The sequence below is a fragment of the Bombina bombina genome, chromosome 3 (genome assembly GCF_027579735.1).
Source record: "Bombina bombina isolate aBomBom1 chromosome 3, aBomBom1.pri, whole genome shotgun sequence".
NCBI lineage: Eukaryota > Metazoa > Chordata > Amphibia > Anura > Bombinatoridae > Bombina > Bombina bombina.
In genome coordinates, this window is record NC_069501.1 from 627,477,277 (window position 1) to 627,501,342 (window position 24,066).

The 24,066-nt window shown below is 41.0% G+C and overlaps 2 protein-coding genes, 1 non-coding gene and 1 pseudogene across 3 annotated transcripts in view; 1 reads left to right on the forward strand and 3 right to left on the reverse strand.

Annotated features, from left to right (window-relative positions):
* Window positions 1-7,655, forward strand: part of GALE (UDP-galactose-4-epimerase) — a 28,220-nt gene extending 20,565 nt beyond the window's left edge. The window contains exon 11 of the mRNA XM_053707295.1: window positions 7,127-7,655. Coding sequence (XP_053563270.1) covers window positions 7,127-7,185 — 59 coding nt within the window. The 3' untranslated portion in view covers window positions 7,186-7,655. The remainder of the gene's footprint in view (window positions 1-7,126) is intronic.
* Window positions 7,656-7,834: 179 nt separating this feature from the next.
* The window catches only part of LYPLA2 (lysophospholipase 2), a 76,784-nt gene continuing 60,552 nt past the window's right edge, over window positions 7,835-24,066 (reverse strand). The window contains exons 7-9 of the mRNA XM_053707296.1: window positions 11,949-12,050; window positions 11,581-11,754; window positions 7,835-8,538 (exon numbers count right to left, since the gene is read on the reverse strand). Of these exons, the coding sequence (XP_053563271.1) occupies window positions 8,488-8,538; window positions 11,581-11,754; window positions 11,949-12,050 (327 nt within the window). The 3' untranslated portion in view covers window positions 7,835-8,487. The remainder of the gene's footprint in view (window positions 8,539-11,580; window positions 11,755-11,948; window positions 12,051-24,066) is intronic.
* Window positions 14,509-14,696, reverse strand: LOC128655066 (U2 spliceosomal RNA). Its single transcript, XR_008401642.1, has one exon. It is a non-coding gene; the product is annotated as a U2 spliceosomal RNA (small nuclear RNA).
* LOC128655080 (uncharacterized) lies at window positions 15,267-15,386 on the reverse strand (annotated as a pseudogene).

Below are 24,066 nucleotides of genomic sequence, written 5' to 3' on the forward strand. Positions count from 1 at the left end.
GACCACAAACAAGGAAGAGTTTGTCTAAACTCCTTAGTTGCTTGAAGATAGAACTTCAAGGCCCGAACCAACATCCAAATTATGAAGTAACCGCTCCTTCGAAGAAGGGCTAGGACACAAGGAAGGAACAAAATCTCCTGATTGATGTTACAATGAGAAACAACCTTAAGTAGAAAACCTAACCCAGTACAAAGCACAGCCTTATCAGCATGGAATACTAGGTAAGGGGGCTCACATTGCAAGGCCATCTCAGAAACTCTGCGTGCCGAGGCAATAGCCAGTAAAAAGAGAACCTTCCAAGACAATTTAATGTCAAGTCTGTGCATAGGCTCAAACGGAGCCCTCTGCAACACCTTAAGAACAAGATTTAAACTCCAAAGAGGAGCACTAGTTCGAAACACAGGTCTGATTCTAGACAGAGCCTGAATAAAAGACTGGACGTTTGAAAGCTCAGCGAGCTTCTTGTGCAGCAAAACAGGGCTGAAATCTGTCCCTTAAGAGAGCTAGCCGAAAGGCCCTTCTCCAGACCATCCTGGAGAAAAGAAAGAATCCTGGAAACCCTGACCTTATGCCACGCTCTTCGCACAAGAATAAGTAGGTCCTTCACACCTTATGATAGATGTGACGAGTAACCGGCTTTGGGGCTTGAATGAGAGTATCAATAACACACTCAGAAAACCTCTCTTGTCTAGGACTAAGCGTTCAATCTCCACGCAGTCAGCCTCAGAGAATCTAGATTTTGATGAACAAAAAGGACCCTGTACCAGCAGTTCCCTGCGACAAGGTAACCTCTATGGAGGAGATGACATCCCTACCAGATCCGCGAACCACATCCTTTGCGGCCACGATGGAGCAATCGGTATCACCGACTCCTGCTTGATGCAGGCCACTACACGAGGAAGGAGTGGTAACGGTGGGAAAAGGGAGTTTAGCCTGAACCTCTAAGGCACTGCTAATGCATCTATTAGCTCTGAAGATCACTGGACCTCGACCCATATCTGGGTAGCTTGGTATTGAGACGAGATGCCATGAGATCTCTGGTGTCCCCCACCTGTTGCATATCTCCACAAACACTTTGGGGTGGAGAGACCATTCCCCCGGATGGAAGATTGTCTGCTGAGGAAATCCGCTTCCCAGTTGTCCACACCCGGAATGTGGATCGCTGACAGTGAACAGCTTCAGAATACGAGATACTTCCCTCATTGCTTGGGATCTTCTCGTCCCCCCACCGATGGTTGATGTAAGCCACCGAGGTTATGTTGTCCGATTTGAAATCTTATAAACTGGGTTGAACCCAGAAGGGGCCAAGCCTTCAGAGCATTGAAAATCGCTCGAAGTTCCAAGATGTTTATCAGGAGCAGGGATTCCTCTCGAGTCCACAGGCCCTGTGCCTTCCTGGCACCCCAAACAGCTCCCCATCCTGAGAGACTCGCGGCCGTAGTCACAATCTCCCAAGATGGTCTCAAGAAGGACGTCCCTTGGGACAGATGCTCTGGAGAAAGCCACCAGGATAGAGATTCTCTCGACCGGCTGGCCAGAGAAATCTGTTGAGACAGATCTGAATGATTGCCGTTCCACTGTCTCAGCATGCACAGCTGAAGAGGTCTGAGATGGAATCTGGCAAAGATACTCATGGTGTACTGCATGGACATCATCCCAATTACCTCCATACACCGAGCCACAGATGGCCTGAAGGAGGTCTGGAGGGCAAGACAACTGGAAGTTAGCGTGTAACTACTCTGGTCTGTAAGAAATATCCTCAGACATGGAGTCTATTATCATACCCAGGAACTCCACCTTGGTACTGGGAATAGGAGAACTATTTTCTAAGTTTATCTTCTATCCATGAGATCGAAGAAGAGCTTTCGAATGGTCTTCTGCCAGATGACAGGACGGTGCTTGAACCAAAATGTTGTGTAAGTACGGCACCACTGCAATCCCTCTGGTTCTGGCTACTGCGAGCAGAGCACCTAGAACCTTCGTAAAAACTCCTGGAGCCGTAGCAAGACCAAACGGAAGAGCATTGAACTGAAAGTGCTGGTCCAGGAACGCAAATCTTAGGAATTTGTAGTGTTCCTTGTGTATAGGGACGTGAAGGTAGGCATCCTTCAGGTCTATCGTGGTCATAAATTGTCCTTCCTGGACTAAAGGAAGAATGGACCTTATTGTCTCCATCTTGAATGAGGGGACAGACAGGAATTTGTTTAAACACTTTAGGTCCAGAATCGGACGAAAAGTGCCCTCTTTCTTTATTACCACAAACAGATTTGAGTAGTATCCCAGACCTCTGTCCGCTGGAGGGACCGGTACAATGACCCCCAGGGCGGAGAGATCCCTCACACACCCTATAAAGGCCTCTCTCTTTTCTGGCCTTGAAGACAGGTTTGATAAGAGGAATCTGCCCCTGGGAGGATGAGACTTGAAACCTATCCTGTATCCCTGAGCGATGATCTCCAATACCCAGTGGTCTTGCACGTCCCCAAACTAAGCTTCTGAAACGAGTGACAGTCTGCCCCCTACCAGATCCGAAGCCAGATCGGGGGCCGCCCCTTCATGCCAACTTTGACTTGGCAGGATTTTTATTCTGCTTGGATTTATTCCAGGACATAGGAGGCTTCCAAGTTCCCTTTGTCCGAATGAAAGGAGCGAAAATTAGGACCTTGTCCCTTAGGCTTGTAATTCTTATCCTGCTGTAAAAGGCACCTTTGCCTCCAGTTACCGTGGATATGATAGAATCCAGACCTGGGCCAAAAAGAATCTTTCCCTTCAATGGGAGGGAAAGAAGTCTAGACTTCGAAGACATGGCCGCAGACCAGGACTTCAGCCAAAGTGTCCTACGGGGCTAGCACAGAAAAACCTGAAGCCTTGGCGTTCCAGCAAATAATCTGCATATTTGCGTCACAAATAAAAGAATTAGTTACCCTTAAGGCCCTAATTCTTTCCAGGATTGTGTCGAGCGGACCCTCCATCTTGATCAACTCGGATAAGTAGCCGCTCCCGCAACAACAGCCGCTGATGGTTGAAACAAATATCCTGTATGCTTAAATTTTTTTTTTTTCCAGCTTCTTATCCATGGGCTCTTTAAACGACAAACTATCCTCAAGAGGGATAGTAGTACATTTAGCAAGCGTGGAGATGGCTCCGTCTACCTTGGGGACGGAACCCCACAACTCTAACGGAGTCCGGAACTGGGAACAATTTCTTAAAGGAAGAAGGGGAAAAAGAAGAACCGACTCTTTCCCATTCATTCTTAATAATGTTCGCCATCTTTACGGGAACCGGGAAAGTCTGTGGTACAACCCTGTCTTCGTAGACCTTATCTAATTTAGGAATGCAAGGTACCTCAGGTAATTAGGTTCTGGAACCTCTAAAGTAGCCAACACCTCCTTTAGCAGAAAGCGTAAGTGTTCAATCCTAAATCTAAAGTCTGGTTCCTCCACAGCTGGAGGCTTAGAGGCAGCAGATTCTGGCCCAGAAAGAGCATCCTCTGAAGTATCAGAGGCGTCTTCATCATCGGATAATCTTGTATCAGAGCATTCCAATAAGTTAGTAGATGACCCCTGGGAAGGATAGCAATATTTAACCTTTCGCTTGTGCTTAGCAGGGCGAGGTAAAGCACTAAAGGCCGCAGACACTGCCGCCTGTAACTGTTCAGTAAAGTCTGGCGGTAAAAGGGCCCCTCCAAATGGAGGCATAAAAGTGCTACTGGAAGCTGCATGTGTATTGGGAGATGAATGTAGGGTGCGCACCTCACGGGAAGGAGACTCCTCAGAGGTTGAAGGCTCAGTAGTACTAAACATATTAGCTTTCTTTGATAAGATTACTTTATCAAGGCAAATGGAACATAATTGAGCAGGCGGGTATACCATGGCCTCCTCACAATATAGACAGGCATTAGCTGTAGGTAAAGAGGGAGTACCCTCTAACGTATCAGCTCTCCATAGCTTGCGCTTATAAAAAGGACTAACGATAAAGATGAATGGCACCTTTTATTCCACCAATGGCTGGGGCACTCACCACCTCCTATGACCCAGGCCCAAGGGAGAAACCGCTTTGTCACCGCACGGTCAGAAAGAAGAATCACTGTGATATCCCGGTCATGTGGTGCGCCATGCAGGACCGTCCCTGTACCACCAAAAGCGCACCAAGCCTAAAGGGCTGCGCAGCGCTAAAGTGAAAATAAAAACCTGTACGTTCCAACATCTGCCTGAGCCACATCTTACTCATGTCACAGCATAAACACAATATTAAAAATATGATAAATCCTCCCTGTTCAATAATCCTCTTCCAGAGATATTAATCCTTGATTCCATTCAGATAAAAGGAGTCCCACTGTGACCCTGTCTTCTTGCGTTATCATGTGTGTATAAATAAATGAAACAATCTTACCGGAATCTATGCCATGAAACAGGAACACAGCCTCTCAAGTTTGACAGTCTTGTAGCATCGCTCCTGACATGGACTTGAGTGATAGAAGCAGGCAGTGAAACTCTTCAACACTGATTGCTTAGGAGCTGTTAATACAAGTCTGGATGGGTTTGCAGAAAGACTCTCCCTGCATCTCCAGACTCTAACATTCGCCAATCGCTGACAAGACTACTTAAAAGTCCAGTTCCATTCCGAAGAGTACTACCCTCCATAAGGAACTACTCCCTATCTCTCTGACACTTCTCTGCCAACCTCCTGTGACGAAAGGCAAAGAATGACTAGGGGAAGTGGAGGAGGTATTTAAGCCTTTGGCTGGGGTGTCTTTGCCTCCTCCTGGTTCAGTATTCCCACAAGTAAGTAATGAAGCTGTGGACTCTCCTCATATTAAGATGGAAATTAGCATATGAACCTCCTAGATTTAGCTTTCAACTAAGAATACCAAGAGAACAAAGCAAAATTGGTGATAGAATTAAATTGGAAAACGGTTAAAAATTACATGCCCTATCTGAATAAAAGCATAGTATAAAATAATACTCTTAAAAACAGGGGCACATTAAAGTCTACAAAGATGCTTATTTTTTTAAAAATACTTACCTTTGCGTTATGGTAGGCATAACGCCGATCCTCCACCCGCATCTGCTGCTTTCATTAGTTGGTAGGAAAATAACTTCAATTTGTATTTTCCATTCTGTTTTTTTAGTAAGTGTGCACTCTAGGCAAGAATCCCCCCCCCCCCCCGCTAGTGTTTTTATTAGGAACCAGGAAGGAGTTGCCTTAAAGGGACAATCTAGTCCAAAATAAACTTTAATTATTCAGATAGCTTGTGTAATTTCAATTTTTTTTTTCTCCAATCTTACTTTTAACACCAATTTTGCTTTGTTCTTTTGGTATTCTTAGTTGAAGCTAAACCTAGGAGGTTCATATGCTAATTTCTTAGCCCTTAAAGGCCGCCTCTTATCTGAATGCATTTTGACAGTTTTACACCACTAGAGGGTGTTAGTTCATGTGTGCCATATAGACAACACTGTGCTCACGCACGTGGAGTTACCTAGGAGTCTGCACTGATTGGCTAAAATGCAAGCCTGTCAAAAGAACTGAAAAGGGGAGCAGTTTGCAGAGGCTTAGATACAAGATAATCAGAGGTAAAAAGTGTATTAATATAAGTGTTGGTTATGAAAAACTAGAGAATGGGTAAATAAAGGGATTATCTATCTTTTAAAATAAAACTCTGGTGTAGACTTTCCTTTTAATAGATTTATTTATAGGTTAAAAAAAGCAGATATCTACAGCCATCTAGAGCTGCAACAACTAATCAATGTAATCGATAATAATAGATTATGAAAATAGTTGTTTACGAATCTCATAATCTATTAGTTGGTTTGCAATTAGTTGGTCTGTGCACAGCACCAGCTGTTTCACTCCAATAAGCTCTTGCACATGGTATTGTGTTTTATGGTTATGTCCTTAGCCTAAAGGACGTCTACAGATTTTTACTTTTCAGTTTTTTAGGACACTATAGCTTTATAACTACTCCTGGCTTATGTGCAACCCAAAAATAATAGGAGTCATCATAATAGGATTGTTTATATTAAATCAGGTGATTTGGGACTATGCTTTGCATGATATTGTGCCGAGCTTGTTATTTACACCTAGCCATAGATTGGTGGGAGTTATTTGAATTGATGTGCACTATTATCCGTTTGCACAATTATTAGCGGATCGCTTGCTATTGCTGATTATATGTACTGTATAGATAAATGTGTAAGGCTTTGTCCTGATAGATATATATAGTCCTTAGTGCTTTTGACTTTTCTTGTTTTTCTATATTTTTAATTAATTGTAATATGTACCAAATTCAAACTGTGAGAGAGAGTGAGCATTATTTCACCATATCATATATATAGCCTTTTTCTGAATTGATTAAATGAGTTTGTATATATCACAGCAGTGCACAGACAACATACTAACAAAGTTCGACCATGTTGTCATTTTTGCATTTCAATGCAGTTTCTGAAAGCGTGAATAACAGAATGTTATTAACAGTGATAGAACTAGAACAAGGTAGACTCTTTTGAAACTTCTTTTTGTGCGTTATTGTAAAAATGTGTTCTGCTGCCGGTTAAAAAAAAATTGGTCAAACAGTTGTGTTAAAGGGACACTAAAACCAATTTTTTTTTCATTCATGATTCAGAGCATGCAATTTTAAGCAACTTTCTAATTTACTCCTATTATCAATTTGTCTGCATTCTCTTGCTATCTTTATTTGAAAAGCAAGAATGTAAGTTTAGAAGCCGGACCATTTTTGGTTCACAACCTGGGTTGTGCTTGCCGATTGGTGGCTAAATGCTCCCACAATTAAACGAGTGCTGTCCAGGGTTCTAAACCAAAAATTAGCTGGCTCCTGCTTAGATGCCTTTTTTTTTCTCTTCAAATAAAGATATCAAGAGAAAGAAGTAAATTAGAAAGTTGCTTAATATTACATGCTCTATCTAAATCATGAAAGAAAAAAAATGTGGGTTTAGTGTCCCTTTAATGTTAAGTTTTAGTCTGAAGTTTATATTTGTAACACTAAGTATGTGGATTTTATTTTAAATAAATCGGCCGATTAATTGATTATGAAAATAATCATTAGTTGCAGCCCTACAGCCATCCCTTAGACTCACTTCTGTTGAATTCTAATCATAAATTTTCTTTCTAGGTGAGGATCTGTGGCGCTGGCAATCCCAGAATCCCTCGGGCTTCAGTAAAGAACCATAAGCAAGCACTGGACAAATTCTTGTCAGGATCAATGATGCAGCTTCCTCAGTTATTTTGGGGGTCTAGATTGTTAAACATTGCCATTAATATTATGGGGTAGAGCGCAATATGTACTGCACATTATATTTTCCACCAATTGAAATAAACCTCAGGTCTTACCTCATATTGGATCAACAATGTATCCGTAAAAACTCCTACCTCACTTGTCTTTTGATTTGCAAATGACAAGCTCTGATTCAGAGAGAAAGGAGGAGACCTTGTATTTAGTAAAAAATTAAAATATCTGGGGGAGGCTCACTATTACTAAATGCTGAGACTATTCCGTTATAATATCCAGATTGTCTAAATACAATATTTTAAGGAGACTTGAAAATGAAATATTTGATACCGCTTAATTTATGATGCTTCTTTTAAAATATTTTTCTTTTGTAATTTACACTTTCTATTAAATGGTGATATGAATAAAAAAAGTTTCTTTTCATTCTTGCTATAAAATAATTTGATACAAGAGCAGAGAGTTATGTGTAGGAATTCAGACAACTAAGAATTGTGGGTAAAGAGGCTTCAAATCCCTCAAACCTCAGCTTCCTGAATGATTAGTATCAGATTAATAAAGCAACTTCTTGTCAGCGAGAAGATAACACAAGAATACAGAGGATCAAGCCGGTGTGTTTATTATACAGCTCAACACCCCCCAGCATTAACCTCTCCCAGTCCAGAACCAGCTCGGACGTGAACACAAAATAACGCGCAAACCAATGTGATTTCAGGTTAAGTGGAACTCTGCTCTGTTCCCAACGTTCCCATTTCATATCAAATCTCGCAAATCAACAATCCAAGCAGTGGAGACAAAAGCAGAGATGTGACGGTTCTCTCTTCAGTGGAGACGAGTGCTTTTGATGGTGTGGTGGTGGGGTACCTGCTGCTGTGGTGCCTGAGCTCTGCTCCTGAGAGGACGGAGTGTTTTAAAGGTACATTCACATATCACTCACAATACTCAGCTGCTTCTCTGAGGTATATGATGGCTTCCTGGTGTCACCAGAACAACATGAAATGTAACACTAATGATGTGTGAAGCAGCAGTGATGTGATTGCCTGCAGGATGCAGGAAGAGAAGACGTGCCGAAGCAGCAGCCCCCACCTGTACCTTAAAACCGCTTCAGTCACAGCTAGGAGGACATAGATAATACTTGTATAACAAACCCTCATAGGAGCATAAGGGGAGAGGAGGAATGGAAATCCAGGGGAGGAAACACTGAGGTGAGGCTGAGTGGCACCTTGCTGCTACAGGTCACCGGTGAGTTACACTCGTGGGAGCATCTTCTCCATGAAGTCTTTCACTACGGCCATTTCCTAAGGACAAAACAAAATACCTTAAATGATGCATACAGGGGGGGCACGTAACAGAAAATTGGAAAGCAGCACACTGCCCTTACCCCCTAGATTTTTGCTTTATTAAAGGGGCCACAAAAGCCAAAGTTTTATGATTGAGATAAAAGCATGCCATTTAAAAAAATCCAACACTTCTATAGTTTTAAATTGTGCACATTCTTGTAAAACGCACACTTATCCAGATCCTACTGCGCATGTGCAAAACAGCACAGTATTTACATTTTGTGATTAGCTAATAATTGTCACGATACAGGGGGAGGGACAATTGAATTAAATTTCAAATTTGCCAGAAAATATTCTGCTGCTTATTTTAAATTCAAAATAAGTGTTATTGTATTTTATATTACTTTAAACAAGAAACATTTCTCAAAGGGGAAACAAGGAAGTACAATGCTGTACTAATGTACCTAATATATAAGAGCAAGACCTAACAGAAGACATTAGGAATTTAAAGGAAGGAAAAACTAAGAGCACAAAATGTTTCACTTTAAAGGGTGAAATGTGATGGCAGCTAGGAAGTGACACAGCACAAAGAGAGGTGAAAGGAAGCAGAGATCACACAACTGATACTGTGTAAAGCAGGGAGAACAATGAGTGGAATACAAAACACAGACTAAAACTTGTATTAGATGAAGAGGGAAACATGCAGGAAATAGCAATCACAGGATGGGAAGATGACACAGAAAAAAAATGCCCCAAAAGAATACACATTAGCAATCATTGTAACCTTACCTTACCACTTATGGACGTACTAACCATTTATAATAAAGATGTTTAACTTTATTCTGTTTGTTAAAAATTCTAGACCAGAAAAGCGATGAGTATAAAAGTGTATACTAAAGAGCTGACAAGTATATAGGTAGGTAGCTATATGTGAGTTAAAGCAATAACAATCACATCATAGATAAAATAATTTGGAAGATACCTACAGTAACAGGTTTTGGTAATAAGTGGAAACTTATGGGATATTATAGATGTTTCTCTCTGAAACATGTGGGTAGGTATTTATGATGTGACAACAGATGAACACGTTTATAAACCAATTGCATTATTTAGAGATCAGTATACTAAAGTATGTCATCTGTAAATGTTTTAAATATCTTTTCTGCTTTGGGGTTTATAACACATTTATTTTATGTTCTCTGACAAGCAGTCAGCCAGCCAGCCCTTCTACACAGTCTTTCTTTCTAAAAGTCACAGGAGGGCAGTAAAGCCAATATGAAGTTGTGCCGTCTATCCCTTTGTAAGTTGTAGCTTCGCACTCCCAGCCTCTGGTAGAGGTTTGCTTGCTTGACCATGACATGCAATGTCAAATGCACCTTTGATATGCAAGTACTTTGCCTCTAGGCCATGAGCCCGGAGCTACAACCTTCAATAACATTGAAAGCACAACGTCCTATTGTCTGTACTGCCTTGCTATGGCTTTTATAAGCAGGAGATGGCTGTAGGGTTGCCACCCGCCCCAGTTTCACCGGGACAGTCCCGGTCGGAGGCCCTGTGTTCCGGAACTAGCCTCAAATGCCCCGGGCTAAGTGCTCCCCTGGCGCAGCAGTGACTCGAGCACAGACTTTGCAAAAAATAAACTGGCCAGAGGAGCGCAGTTATGTGATGTCTGAGCAGGTCTGACGTAATATGATCATGAGGTTTGTAAGCTAAGCCTAGAGCATCGAGGTATTTGTAGTGCTCAATACTTCCTCTTTCCGTCTCTTCCTGAAATTGCAAGGTAATGTGCTTTAGGCTGCTGGATGTTTTATGATTAAAAAAATCACATGGTGCTGTTTACTATAAACGCTAAGCAAATCACATGGTGCTGTTTACTATAAACGCTAAGCGTCCTATATTGGTAAGGGAACAGTTTTTTTTCTTTCTTTCTTATGCATATATGCTTAGTGTTCTTAATGGTATGTGTTACAGTAGATCATATAAGAATTATATCCAAAGCTGATTTACCAGGGTTTGGTTATTTTAAACAATTGAAGAATCTTCATAGAAGAAGTAATCTGACGGTTGACCTAATCCAAAATTTCACTTACAGTAAGTGGCATTGCGTTAAATCAAACGGGTAAAAAAACGGTTGAATTATTAAGTTACAAACCAAAGAGGGCATCAATATATAATGATAATATGCTGCAGCCATGTTTGAAAGGTACAATGTTTGTTTGTATGTATATATATCTATCTATCTATCTATCTATATATATATATATCTCTCTATCTATCTATCTATCTATCTATCTATCTATATATATATATATATATATCTATCATATTTTTCCAAGAAAAAAAAATCTGTATTGTGTTTTCTGTAGCAATAACTTTTAACATACAAGCGGTCCATATATATATTATATATATAAAATATATTATATATAATAAAAATTGATTTCATAACAAATTTGAGGCCTCAAGAAGCCATGCCCCCAAGCCACTCCCCTCCACTTAAAAAGTGTCCAGGAATTTTCTGGACAAAAGGTGGCAACCCTACATGGCTGGTTGCTTGTCACAAATCACTAAATCAGATTTTAAAATAAATGTGTTTTAAATAACTTCTGCTTTGGGGTTTATTACAGAAAACTTCAAAGTGACTGTGAACAAAGGTTATTTTGAGCCCTGAAATCGTTGGGGGAAAAAAAAGTATATTGGTACCTTTTACTTTATAGCAAGATTGTGCCTGAAAGGATTAAAAAAAGTGAGACCTTTAAAACCGTTACAAAATGTTTATTATATATTTATAAGCAAACAATGAGATTAGATTACAAATAAAATTAATCTCAATATCCCTTCCTCTCCTTGCGATAAATGAACACAATTAATACTAGTGATAATAGGTCTTGGATAACTGTCATATATTTAAGACTACCATTTACAATGGTTGCTAATGTTCTTTTGGGTTTATCCCTCTAATTTCTGTAATTATTATTCCAATGTATAGCACCTTTCCATATACATATTAATGTTTTGTGTTGTGGCGCCCTTGGTTAGTTTGGAACAGACAACACTTACCTCTGGGCTGGTGCTGTGCATGACTCCTGGGTAACTTTTGAACTGGACTTTAGACGGGCTCACAAGAGATTTTAGCTTTTCAGATGTAAGGGTTCCAAAACGAACAGGAATCATTGGATCTGCTTCCCCATGACACTGAAGGATGGATATCTCCTTATGGGAATTGCTTGAAGCCTGCAAAACACAATGTTCTAGAGGATAAGAACCTTCACACTAGTCATGTCTGCCCTTTAGGATTCCTCCAATCAAACACACTCCCCAGATTAACATGTTAGACATATCAGGCAGCAGTTATTGACTCTTCCTGTCCCTCTCTATTTTACACTTCTCCACATAGTCTCCCCTCCTTGTTCTTCTTGTGTTCTTACCTGAGGGAATGTCTTGTGTAGAGGAAGCCAACAGCTTAGCCCAACAACTCCAGCAAGTTTGTGTTGGCAGGTGAGAGCTGTGTACAGTGAGAGGGCTCCTCCCTAAAAATATATTCAAATGAATAAAAATCAGTTTCCTGAAAGAACATGAGGGTAAAGCATAAACTTAGAGAAATGTTAAAACAGAAACATCATCTAATTTGTTAGAGCACGTAACGTTTGCATGTGACCTTAGCTTACTATGGGCTAGAATACAAGTGGAGCGCTAATTTGTGATAAATAACCAGCTATTACAAGTGGCTATTGGTACCACAAGCTTGCGGTAGCAATTAGCGCTCAGAAGATTAACCAGAGATCAGATCTCTGGTTAATTTTCTAAATGTCCCCCAAAATACAGTGGTGTGTTCTTTATTAAAAAATAAATCATCTTTATTTATTAATAAAGTAACTGCACAAAGCAGTTATAAGGGGCTAAAGTTGGCAGGTGTGGGGTGTTAGAAAAAAAATCTGCACTGAAAAGTGCATCTACATTACAGTCTACTGGGAACTGTGTGTTCTCTATAAATATATATGTATATATTCATATACATTTTAAATCTGCTGCCCATCGCTGCGCGACTTGCCCACTTTGCTGCGCTAGGTTCTCAGGCCATGTCCCATTAGAGTGTACGAAAGTGCACGCAATGCACCCAACGTAATACCAGGTCACATTTACGTGCACTGGTATTACAAGGTGGAGCGCAAATATCTCTTTATTGGAAAAAGCTATATTTTGCGCTCCACTTGTAATCTGGCCCTTTGTGTTTAAATCATAGCAAATGGGTTATTAAACACACAGGTAAATCCATGATTGGGAGCATAAAGACTTGCAGCTCCAGAGCAGAGCATGGCCAGTGAACCAATCAGAAGAGACAGTTGCACATAGCCACCAATTATCTGCTGTGTCCTGCTTAGGAGCAACAACTTGTTGCAGCTATCAGGCAAGACTTTATACCCTGTAATGCAGTTAAACACAAAGGTAAACACCTAATACTAGACTAAGTAAAAAACAACATTTATGCTTACCTGATAAATTATTTTCTTTCCTGGCATGGAGAGTCCACAAATCCATTCAATTACTAGAGGGAATTCAACCCCTGGCCACCAGGAGGCGGCAAAGAACACCCCAGCAAAGCTGTTAAGTATCACTCCCACTTCCCATTACTCAACCCCCAGTCATTCAGCCGAAGGAATATGGAAACAGAAGATGACACAAGGGTATAGAAGTGCAAAATAATTTATCTTTAAGACGCGTTTGTCATTTTATTTTACACCTCAGGCACCTCTATACCCTTGTGTCATCTTCTCTTTCCGTATTCCTTCAACTGAATGACTGGGGGTTAATGGGAAGTGGGAGTGATACTTAACAGCTTTGCTGGGGTGTTCTTTGCCTCCTCCTGGTGGCCAGGGGTTGAATTCCCACTAGTAATTGAATGGATTTGTGGACTCTCCATGCCAGGAAAGAAAATAACTGATCAGTTAAGCATCCATTTTGTTTTCTTTCCCATGGCATGGAGAGTCCACAAATCTAAAGTATGCAATGAGGACCAAATAGCCACCTTGCAGATCTGTTCCACAAAAGCTTCATTTTTAAAGGCCCAAGAAGGAGATACAGCCCTGGTGTAATGAACCGAAAGGACAACATCTGCACCAGATCCGCAAAACGAATTCTGCGAGTCCAAGCTGGAGCAACTCCGAAGCCCACTCCTGTTTGATACGGGCTATCACCCTAGGATGGAGGGTAAACAGAGGAAATATGTAAATGAAACCAAATTCCCATGGAACCGCCAGAGCATTGACCAGGGCTGCTTGTGGATCCCTTGATTTTGATCCGTATTTTGGAAGTTAGACAAAAACGCCATCAGATCCAACTTCGGAACTCCCCATCTGAAAGTTAACATTGAGAATACTTCCAGATGAAGGTCTATCTGCTCAGATAATTCGCTTCCCAGTTGTCCAAAAGTGACCATTGTGAGACTCTGCCCACTGAAGAACGCTAGTTACCTCTTTCATGGTAAAGGAACTTCTTGTCTCTCCCTGGTGGTTGATATACGCCACAGAAGAAATGTTGTCTGATTTGAAATCTGACAAACCAGTCCAAACTCAATTGAGGCCAAGCTATCAATGCAATGAAGATTGCTCTCAACTCTAGGATATTTAATGGTAGAGCAGACTCCTCCCGAGTCCCAATTTCATGAGCTCTTAAGCGACCCCAAACTGCACCCCAGCCCGAAAGGCTGGTGTCCAAAGACACAATCTCCCAAGATGGTCTCAGGAAGCATGTGCCCCGAGACAGATGGTCCTGAGAGAGCCACCAGGACAGGGAATCTCTCGTCTGGATGTCTAAGACTACCCTCCGAGAGGTCCGAGTGGTCTCCGTTCCAATATCTGAGCATGCATAACTGTAGAGGTCTCAGATGGAAAAGAGCAATAGGAATATTGTCCCTGGAAGCTACCATTAGACCAATGACTTCCATACACAGAGCCACTGATGGACGGAAAGGGTTTTTTTTTTTTTAGAGACGAGTGTACCGCTCCTGGAGGAACAGCAAATCTAGGCCAATGCGTGGAGTGGACAGAGCAAGCTCTTCTTCCATCTCCCTATTCAAAATGTCCATTTAATATATGGTCCCCAGATAGGGGACGTATCTTATATTAAACAGATAAGATGTGAAACAGAGGACAAAAACGATCCGTCCGTGTAAAAATAAAAGTATCTTTATTTCCAAAGTTAAAAAAACCACAGAGTCCATGGTACAACATCTGAGGGTGTAGTGTGTCAGGCTATGACTACGGCTTCCGCCGAAACGTGTAAGTGACACACTACACCCTCAGACGTTGTACCATGGACTCTGTGGTTTTTTTTAACTTTGGAAATAAAGATACTTTTATTTTTACACGGACGGATCGTTTTTGTCCTCTGTTGCACATTGTATCCCTGCCAGAAGATCTGCCCATGTTCTGGGATAGCCGACTTCCTCCCATTGGAAAACGTATTGCATGTGAGTGCTCAGCCACGTGGGTGGTGACTTACCCGGAAAGAATTGGATGTGGGGCATGGTGCGGCAGACAGTGTACTCCAAACGGACTGCAGAGTTTTGAAAGTCGCGGGTCCGTGAGTAGGCTCGGTTGGATCCAATTTGTCTGCCGATACCGAGGTATAGACGCCTGAAGGTCTTGATCTCCAGAGGAAAGGTGAGCCACAGCTACTGCAACCTGGAGGTATTTGTCTCTTCCTGTGGTATACACAACGAGCAAGTCGGTTCTTCATATTACCCAAGATGGTTATTGAATGATATACTATTTAGTACATAGCTTTGCAGCAACTTTTTGGTATTGTATTAAACGGATAAGAACAGATATTACACTTGATCTTAGCGAAAAGACTGAGAAAGACAGGCAGCAAGAAGTTTGAATATTCTGACCTCCGTCAAGAAACTCTTCATGGAGATCGAGCCTATAATCGTTCCCCCAAAAGAAAAAAAAACATACCCCGGTATAAGGTACCAATGAACTCTTTTTTTAGATTCATATTCCACCCGTGAGAGCAGAGACACAGAGAATCCGTATGGGATTTTGCTAAATGAAAAGATGGCGCCTGAACCAAGATATCGTCCAGGTAAGGAGCCACCGCAATTCCTTGAGATCTGGCCACAGCCAGAGGAGCCCCTATACCTTCGTAAAGATTTGAGGGGCCTAGGCTAAGCCGAAAGGAAGGACTACAAACAGAAAATGTTTGTCTAGAAAAACAAATCCTAAATATTCCTTGTGGAAAGAACATGAAGGAAGCGTCCTTCAGTTCAAAGAAAGACATGAATTGACCTCCCTGAGCTAAAGGGAGAACAAACGAAGTTTACAAGTTGAAGGACAGAACCTTGAAAAATCTGTTGAGGTACTTCATGGTCCAAGATGGGGAGGAACCATCCACCCGAAGGTCCTTTCCTGGAAAGGATGAAAAAGGATTGGTTAAAAATCTCAGAAAAGTCCAGATCAGCCGGAGGGGATTCTCTTAAATAGAGAGAGCCTCTCCCTTTATTGAATCTCTGATAGAGGACAAAACATGAACATCCATCCTGTATCTTGTACCATACAAGATAAAATGAGATCAAACAAACACAGATCATAGCTGATCATTAGAGAGATTGAACTCTGGAAGTTAAGGCCTATCTAGTCAACTGATCACTACTCTCTGAGTATGGGAATTAATTAAAAGAAAATCCACTCCCTATGAGGGACATAGCATACCGCACACATAATATATATCATATAAAAATAGGAATTGAACCAGTAATCTCCTCACCATGAGGGGATTTAAAAATCGTCTCCATACTTTTTAGCCTGTGCAATACAGGCTTCCAAACATTAAGAAGTATATATGTGCATTAAAAATCAATGACAATAGGCATTAACTTCTTACCAAGAATATAGTCCTAAAATCATTAGGATAACTAGAAATTTCACATAATAGACTAGATGTGATCACAGTTCTCGCAGTGAAAACTGCACCTGACTACAAAACAAATCCTAGAGTTATTTCAGTGCAGGGAGTCATGCCCCCATCTGGACTAAAACTCTAGTGACTCATGTGTGCCAGTGACTTTTCACTGAGACACCGGAGGGCTCTTAAGTTAAAAAAAAAAACCATAGAGAAAGAATCATTCAACTGAATATTAGCCCTTTAAGAGACAAATATCAGAATTTGATGCGTAACAAAAAGGATGTAATAACATCACAAGGCCACAGGATGGCGCCAAACAACAAGGAATAACTATCAAGAAATTAATAAACGGAAATTTTTAAACAGTGTGGAGAGAAGAGAACTAAAAGTCTCCATATACAATACACAATATGATACTCACTGTAGAGAGGTAGAGAATAACTTCAACACGCATTCTTGTACCATCATTCAGAAAAAAAGGTACAAAATAGCCCCACACGCAGAGAGGGAGTAAAAGCGTGTTTAATAAGGAGCGCAGAGACCATCTCACGGCAAAAGCTTTTAACCCCACTGATACCGGTAATGAATAAGAGGATCAGACAATAAGGGTGCTATTAAAAGCCACTGCTAAAGAGTCTTGTCGGACTACTAAGCTGTAATCAGAAAATTGATGACCGGGACCTTAACACAATAACGGAGACGTCTCTAGATACTTCCTGCTGCGAAACAGGAAATGTACAGCCTTACATACAAGCTGAATAAAAAGCAGATACTCTGCTTATATGGTCCTCAGAGCCTCTTGATGTACGAGACAGGCTGCTAACTGACTGACTAAAACAGATTGGTCCCAGTACTAATAGAGATAACTGTATATCCCAATATTAAATGGGGTCACATACAGAAACCCCCCCATGGTGCCGATACATGTAAAGGGCGCCAAATGTCCTGTCCGTGGCGGGAAGTGCAGTAGTAGTATGCACTGCCGCAGGATAGATAAAAACATGGCGTCTGAGAAAAAGAAACCAATCTAATGGTGTGCATTATGAACCCCGTCATTAATCTTGAATTGAGACGTCTATTATAAGCACTGTCAATTAGCTAGACAAGCATAAGACGAAAAAGGGTATAATAAAAGTAAACAAACCCTTTCCTACGGACTTGCCCTCACAAGACACTGAAAGCAAGGTGCCGAGCTATAAGTGCGCATAGAGAAAGCCACCACAGAGCTCCCCGTACCATATACTGACCAAAATGAATACTAATAATAAGTGCGGTAACCTCCTCTACTAGAGAAGAACAGAGGTGCTGCCGCTGAGAAGGGCGATACGTACCGGCAGTAATCCCTTACAGTAAAATGCCTAAAAGAGCTAAAAATACCTCCCCTCACAATGTATATCAGGGGAATGCGGATAAGCAAACAGGGCCATTAGGTTTGACTCCCTTAGTATTAGCTTATAGCCGATTTTCCAGGCGGTCGCTGGCTAATCCTGTCGCTTCCCTTTTTAAGCTGCTCTATATCATAAACAGAGCTATGCATAAACTGCCCAACAATCAGACAAAATCCCAACAGTGAGGAGATTTTAAATGTATTGGTCCCCATGCGCCATAGTTCAAAATAGAGGTATTAACCTCTAAAGTGCTTGGGCCTTCTCCCCTAGAAGGAAAAAAGCACTTACCTTTGGAGCTCAGGTGTAGGGCAGGTACAGTATCTCAGGCATGACAGACAGATGACCTCTGACAGAGACCTGAAGAGAAAGAGTAACCAACCCTGGTTTTCTATATAGGGGTAGCAAAAATGTTGGAAGGGAAGCAAGGACTACCTTGCCGTCTTCCAACAGCTAAGAGCCACTATTACTCTTACTAAAGAGGATTACATGGACACAGCATAGCCCCAATTCTTGCTTGCAGGGAAAATACCCATTAAAGGATTAAATTCTCCAGACACCATCTTCGCACATCCTCCCGATGTACAAGGCAAAGAATGACTGGGGGTTTATGGGAAGTGGGAGTGATACTTAACAGCTTTGCTGGGGTGTTCTTTGCCTCCTTCCTGGTGGCCAGGAGTTGAATTCCCACTAGTAATTGAATGGATTTGTGGACTCTCCATGCCATTGGAAAGAAATCATTTTTATTGTGATATTTGCACTAGAATTTCCCAACAAATGAATTTTCCCATTTCCCAGTGAACATTTGATGCATAACATAAGAACTTAAAAAAATTAAAATAAATAATAAAAAAAATTATATATATATATATATATATATATATATATATATATATATATATATATATATATATATATATCTGTCTCTCAAACTTGCAAAATCTGCAACAAAATAGTTTGCCATACCCCCCCCCGTCCCCCCCAAAAAAACAACAATTTTAAGACTAGACGTAGTGGGACAATAAAGACCATCAATAACCAAGTTGCATGAAGTTGCTTCTGTTGACACAATCTCCAGCTGAACATAACAGCTCTGGTGAGACATCTTCTGATTTCTTGCATCGTTCCAATCTTCCAAGCTTTAGAAAAATAGCACAGATACAGGGGTATATCCAAAACAGCAAGTTTTGTAAGTTTGCATTTATTTTTTTGCAAAAATAAAACAAGCTGATCAATGCTGTAAATAGCATTGCAAAGATCTGCATTCAAAAAAAGTATAATCATTTCAACCCCCCCCCCCCCCCGTAAACCTTTTGTCTAGTCTCTAATCTGCTGTGGCTAGATCTAAAGGCGCTTACGTACTGAAAGCAGAATATGAAATTCACTACACAAATAAGGCTCAGCCAGTCTCAGTGGCTCACAATCAGTGGCCTAGGTTTTTGTTTTATATTTATCTGTGAAGATCTTCCATATTCTCACCACAAAGGGTGCAAATGACAATCTTCTAATAATAATAAAAATCACAGAACTATGCAGCCAAAAAAACAAAAACGATTTGTTTTAGACAAAACAGAAATAAATATTTTATAGGAAAGTAAAAAGGGGCATGAAACAGGGGGGCTTCAAACTAATAAAACATGTTTAATATGCAATAAATAAAATTTGCAATATACTTTCATGATTATCTCCCTTTCCTGTAAGTTTACTCTAAAAATTAAAGTTTTTTAAATGATGTTGAAAATATACTGCAAACATCGCAAGCCTAATCCTGCCAGACATCTGTCCCTAATTGGCTTCAGAGGTGATCGCTGCAAAACAATACAGGTTTTGTTAACAAAATGAAAGTGGCTAGCTATGTCTACTACAGTAACAAGTCTCGATTGGATCCTCTAAATAAGACAAGTAGTGGTTGGGGTTTGGCTATTTAAAAATATACCTGAAAATGGTATACATTAAAGTAACTCACTATACAAAAGAAATCCTATTTTTACAAAAATGGGTATAAACTGCAGTTTACCTGATAAATTTATTTCTTTTTTGACACGATGAGTCCACGGATCATCTTAAAGGGACAGTCTACACCAGAATTTTTATTGTTTTAAAAGATAGATAATCCCTTTATTACCCATTTTCCAGTTTTGCATAACCAACACAGTTATAATAATATACTTTTAACCTCTGTGATTATCTTGTATCTAAGCCTCTGCAAACTGCCCCTTTTTTCAGTTCTTTTGACAGACTTGCAGTCTAGCCAATCAGTGCCTGCTCCCAGATAACTTCACGTGCACGAGCACAGTGTTATCTATATGAAATACGTGAACTACCACCCTCTAGTGGTGAAAAACTGTTAAAATGCAATCTGAAAAGAGGTGGGCTTCAAGGTCAAAGAAATTAGCATATGAACCTCCTAGGCTAAGCTTTCAACTAAGAATACCAACAGAACAAAGCAAAATTGGTGATAAAAGTAAATTGGAAAATTGTTTAAAATTACATGCCCTATCTGAATCATTAAAGTTTATTTTGGCCTAGACTGTCCCTTTAATTACTAATAGGATTTTTATTCCTGGTCAGCAGTAGGAGGCAAAGAGTACCACAGCAGAGCTGATAAATAGCTCCTCCCTTCCCTCCTACTCCAGTCATTCGACCGAAGTTAGGAAAAGAAAGGAAAAGCCAAGGTGCAGAGGTGTCTGAAGTTTACAATAACCCACAACCTGTCTAAAAGAACAGGGCGGGCCGTGGACTCATCGTGTCAAAAAAAAAAATTAAATTTATCAGGTAAGCAAAAATTTTATTTTCTTTTTTAAGACACGATGAGTCCACGGATCATCTTAATTACTAATGGGATTCAATACCAAAGCTAGAGTACACAGATGATACGGGAGGGACAAGACAGGGAACCTAAAAACGGAAGGCACCACTGCTTGAAGAACCCTTTTCCCCAAAAAACGGCCTCAGCCGAGACAAAAGTGTAAAAGGAGGACCAAGTTGCAGCCTTGCAAATCTGTACCACAGAAGTTTCATTTTTGAATGCCCATGAGAAAGCAACCGCCCTCGTGGAATGAGCCGTAACTCCCTCTGGAGGCTGCTGTCCAACAGTCTCATATGCAAAACGTATGCTACTCCTCAGCCAAAAAGAAAGAGAAGTAACCAAAGCTTTCTGTCCCTTACATTTTCCTGAGAAAACCACAAACAAAGACTGACGAAAGTCCCTAGTCGCCTGCAGGTAAAACTGTAAAGCACGGACCACGTCCAAATTGACTAGTCGTTCCATCAAAGAAGAAGGATTAGGGCACAAGGAAGGAATAACAATCTCCTGGTTAATGTTCTGATCAGAAATAACCTTAGGCAGAAATCCTAATGTAGTATGTAAAAACTACCTTATCACAGTGAAAAATAAGGTAAGGAGACTCATACTGCAATGTCTAGAGCTCTGACACACTGCGAGGAGAAACAACAACAGGAAATAAAACTTTCCAAGATAACAACTAAATATCTAAGGAAAGCCTAGACTCAAAGAGATCCCTTTGAAGAACTTTGAGAAACTAAATTAAGACTACATGTAGGAGTAACTAGCTTGAACACAGGTCTGATCCTGATCAAGGCCTGACAAAAAGATTGTACTACTGGGACATCCGCCAAATATTTGAGTAACAAAATAGATAAAGCCAAAATGTTGACCCCTTAGAGAGCTCGATAAACCCTTCTCCAAATCCTTTTGGAGAAAGACCAAATACTAAGAATCCTAACTCTACTCCATGAATAGCCCTTGGATTCGCACCAATAGAAATATTTACCCAAAATCTTATGGAAAATCCTTCTAGTTACAGGCTTATGAGCCTGAATCATGGTCTCTATGACCGAATCAGAAAATCCCCGCTTAGATAAAATTAAGCTTTCAATCTCCAATCAGTCAGCTTCAGAGAAACTAGATTTGGGAGAAGGAAGGACCCCTGAATAAGAACATCCTTCCTCAACGGGAGTCTCCAAGGAGACAGAGATATCATCTCCACCAGATCCGCATATCAAATCCTGCGAGACCCGGCCGAAGCTATTAGAATCACCAAAGCCCTCTCCAGCGTGATTCGAGCAATTACCCGAGGAAGAAGAGCAAACGGGGCCAATAGGTATGTTGGACTGAAGGTCCAAGGGACCATCAGAGCATCTATGAGATCCGTCTGGGGGTCCCTGGACCTCGACCCGTATCTCGGTAGCTATGCATTCTGATGAGAAGCCATAAGATCCAATTCTGGCTGACCCCATTGGAGAATCAGATTGGAGAACACTTCAGGATGAATTTCCCACTCCCCCGGATGAAAAGTCTGCCTGCTCAGAAAATCTGCCTCCCAGACGTCCACCCCTGGGATATGGATCGCCTATAGACAACAAGAGTAGGCCTCCACCCACTGGAATATTCTGGTTACCTCAGATAATCGCTAAGGAACTCTTTGTTCCTCCCTGATAATCGATGTAAGCCACTGAAGTCATGAAGTTCGACTGGAACCTAATAAACTGGACCGAGGCTAACTGAGGCCAGACCAGGAGAGCATTGAAGATCGCTCTCAGCTCGAGAATGAATATAGAAAGAACAGACTCTGACTAAGTCCAAACTCTCTGAACCTTTAGGGAACTCCAGACTACCCCTCACCCTAGAAGGCTGGTGTCTGTCGTCACAATCATCCAAGAAGGACTGCGAGAGCAAGTTCCCTGGGAAAGATGATCCAGAAAGAACCACCATGAAAGAGAATCCTTTGTCTCCTGAATTCACAGAGACAAATCCGTATAATTGCCTCTCCATTGCCTGAACTTGATTTCAGATAGTCTGAGATGGAACCGAACAAACGGGATGATGTCCATTGCCGCCATCAGCCTGAATACCTCCAAGCACTGAGTGTCCGAAGAAAGTGCAGAAGAGCAAGACAATTATCAATAATCCTTGACTTCCTGACTTCTAGCAGAAAAAAAGCCTCATTGATATGGAATCTAACCTAGATCCCAGATTACCTTAAATTTAGGAACCCTTCGAATTACCTTCCACTCGGAAGAACGCAGGAAGGATAACCCATGTCCGAGAGCAAACCTGTTTGTTGTAACAAAGTCGCTTGGACTAGGATATTATCTAAATATGGTGTCGCAATGCACCATGAAAATTCTGAAAACTGTGGCAGGACCTAAAGAAGAGCCACAAACTAAAAATATTTGTCCAGAAAGGCAAACCAAAGGAACTTGCGATGATCCCATAGATGGAAATATGCAGATACCCGTCCTTTAAACTTAGCTGAATTTGATCCTCCTGGATCAAACGGAAGGATGGCACGAATAGAAGGACGGTAATGTTTTAGATTCTATAAATCTAAAATTAATCAGAAGGTTCCCTCCTTCTTGGGAACCACAACCAGATTGAAAAAAAATTTAAGACCCTGTTCCTGAACCGGAGATATCACTCCTAGGGGGGAGAGGACTACCACCTAGTGAAAGGGACCAAGTCTCTATCTGGTTCCAGATAAAATAAATAAAACAATAAGGGTCTCAAGGCGCTGCTCATATTATTGACTGTACTAGAGCCCAAACCTTCAAAACTTAGGTTGCTACAGAGCTCAGCCACAGTGCCTTAGCATGCCGAGCTATATGTCCTAAGCTTTATCTGTCTGAATAGAACCAGACCACGTATGAGCTAGTATGCTGCCGTAAAAGGTAGTAATACAAACCTGGATTGTCATCTTGAACAAACCCACTACCCCAATATTTATGGGATCCTAAAAGGGATAACTATCCTCTATAGGGATAGAAGTCTCCTTCAGTATGGAATTGTCTTCCAAGACTCCTAGATAGGTTGTCTACTAAAAACCTCTTAGTCAATATAGAAAATGTGAATAAAAAGGGTAATACCCATTCACTTTCATCTCTTAGTACCGCTTCATGATACCACATAAAATGAACAACGACCATAAATGTCGTTCCAGAGTAGCAAAAAACCTGAAGATACTACTTCAGTATCAGCGTGAGGAATCATACCGTCAGGACTGATATCTACCGAATTATCCCCTTCCTCTTGTAACTTGGAGGGAATCTCTAAGCAAGTAGTATACAGTGACAGAAACCTCACACACTTAAAATATATTTTTCCTCTTGCGCTCTCCCTGCAGCATGGGAAAAGCTGATAACACACCTGACATGCCCAGATGGAAACGATGTCTAGCAAGATAACCCCAATAGGAGTCGAGAAGGAAGCGCAGGTTACTGGATGAACGGACGCAAA